The 569-nt window shown below is 45.5% G+C and overlaps 1 protein-coding gene across 1 annotated transcript in view; it reads left to right on the top strand.

Moving 5' to 3' along the window:
• LOC126494252 (saoe class I histocompatibility antigen, A alpha chain-like) overlaps positions 1-179 on the top strand; it is an 8661-nt gene extending 8482 nt beyond the window's left edge. The window contains exon 5 of the mRNA XM_050131508.1: positions 152-179. Within this exon, the coding sequence (XP_049987465.1) occupies positions 152-179 (28 nt within the window). The remainder of the gene's footprint in view (positions 1-151) is intronic.
• Positions 180-569: the final 390 nt, after the last annotated feature.

The raw sequence follows: 569 nt of genomic DNA, 5'->3' as shown, positions 1-569 counted from the left end.
GAAAAGAAAAGACCAAAAAAAAAAAAAAAGGCACAGAAAGTCTCAACTTTCCTGTGTACAGGAGTCCCTGAGACAGCTCAAGATTCAGTGTCTGAGCTGAGATTCTGTATAATAAGCTTGAACTGAGGTTCTGTTAGTGAGTCCCTGCTGATGTTCAGACACAAGCTGCAACAATGTAGACCAGGATCCCCTGGTCAATGCTCGAGTCTCCCTCACAGCTGGCAACAGGAGTCATTCTTCAAGCGGACTGTATTCCCCTACACTTGCAATACCAGCATTCAGGTTGAGACAGGATGGTTTATGGGAGTAGAAGCCGTGCCACTCACTCATCTCACTAATGTAAAACAACAAAAACAAGGGCAAAAGAACCTGAAAGATGCAACTTAAGGCAAGAAGGATTTATTTTGGTTTTTGATTTAAGAAAACTCAACCCATCCTGGGAGAAAGGCAGGGTGGAGTTCATGGCAGCTGGAGCTGTGGCTGGGATGACTCACATCTCCATGCATCAGGAAGCAGAGTGAGGGGACGCTGGCTCTTATCTGGCTTTCTCGTTTTCCTCTCCTTTCTTC

The sequence above is a fragment of the Alexandromys fortis genome, unplaced genomic scaffold (genome assembly GCF_014885135.2).
Source record: "Alexandromys fortis isolate MF-2015 unplaced genomic scaffold, M_Fortis_MF-2015_v1.1 scaffold_372, whole genome shotgun sequence".
In the NCBI taxonomy this organism is placed as follows: Eukaryota; Metazoa; Chordata; class Mammalia; order Rodentia; family Cricetidae; genus Alexandromys; species Alexandromys fortis.
Note: the sequence above shows the minus strand (reverse complement) of the source record. Positions and strands in the feature narration are given on the sequence as shown.